At 44.7% G+C, this 817-nt stretch overlaps 1 protein-coding gene across 1 annotated transcript in view; it reads left to right on the forward strand.

Moving 5' to 3' along the window:
• The window catches only part of A2M (alpha-2-macroglobulin), a 65,386-nt gene that overhangs the window by 51,752 nt on the left and 12,817 nt on the right, over window positions 1-817 (forward strand). The window contains exons 27-28 of the mRNA XM_006901761.1: window positions 60-216; window positions 482-556. Coding sequence (XP_006901823.1) covers window positions 60-216; window positions 482-556 — 232 coding nt within the window. The remainder of the gene's footprint in view (window positions 1-59; window positions 217-481; window positions 557-817) is intronic.

Raw genomic sequence — 817 nt, forward strand, 5'->3', positions numbered from 1 at the left:
CCCTACCCCCAAATATAATCCAATCTGCAACCCTCACTCACTTTTTTTTAACCCCTCAGGCTCACAGCCTTTGTACTGAAGACTTTTGCCCAGGCTCGACACTACATCTTCATCGATGAATTTTACATCACCCAAGCCCTCACCTGGCTTGCCCAGAGGCAGAAAGACAATGGCTGTTTTAGGAGCTCTGGGTCACTGCTCAACAATGCCATTAAGGTGAACGGTTTCTAAAGTTAGTCTTGATTTCACTGTACTGATACTCATAGGGGTGGTGATAGGAAGTAATTAAGATAGGAATCACTAGCATGGCATCAGGGAAAGAAGACCTGTGTATCACCAAGAAAGAAGAGGGTGAACCTTGGGCTAGCTTTGTTATTTCGCTCCATAGTCATGCATGAGTAAGGATAGATTCCATGACATGGAAGAGCTGGTTTAAAACAATTTCAGTAGTGGAAATATTCAAGTCTGCCTCTCTTCACAGGGTGGAGTAGATGATGAAGTGACCCTCTCTGCTTATGTCACCATTGCCCTTCTAGAGATACCTCTCCCAGTCACCGTAAGTACCATCTTATCCCCCTGATACAGCAGACATAGTTCTGGAGATGCAATGCAACTACTGACAGGGTGTCTAAAATATCACTTTTCTAAACGCCAGGTGTCAACTTTCCTTTACTGCAATGCCAGATGCTTCCCAGATTAATAAAGGGTTTGGTCAATACATGTTGTTTGTTGTTGTTATGTGCCATCGAGTCGCCTGTGACTCATAGCGACCCTATGTACAACAGCCCTAAACTCTGCTCTGTCCTGTGCCAATCGC

Source organism: Elephantulus edwardii, unplaced genomic scaffold (genome assembly GCF_000299155.1).
Source record: "Elephantulus edwardii isolate Elephantulus edwardi_28Jun2011 unplaced genomic scaffold, EleEdw1.0 scaffold00342, whole genome shotgun sequence".
Classification (NCBI taxonomy): Eukaryota; Metazoa; Chordata; class Mammalia; order Macroscelidea; family Macroscelididae; genus Elephantulus; species Elephantulus edwardii.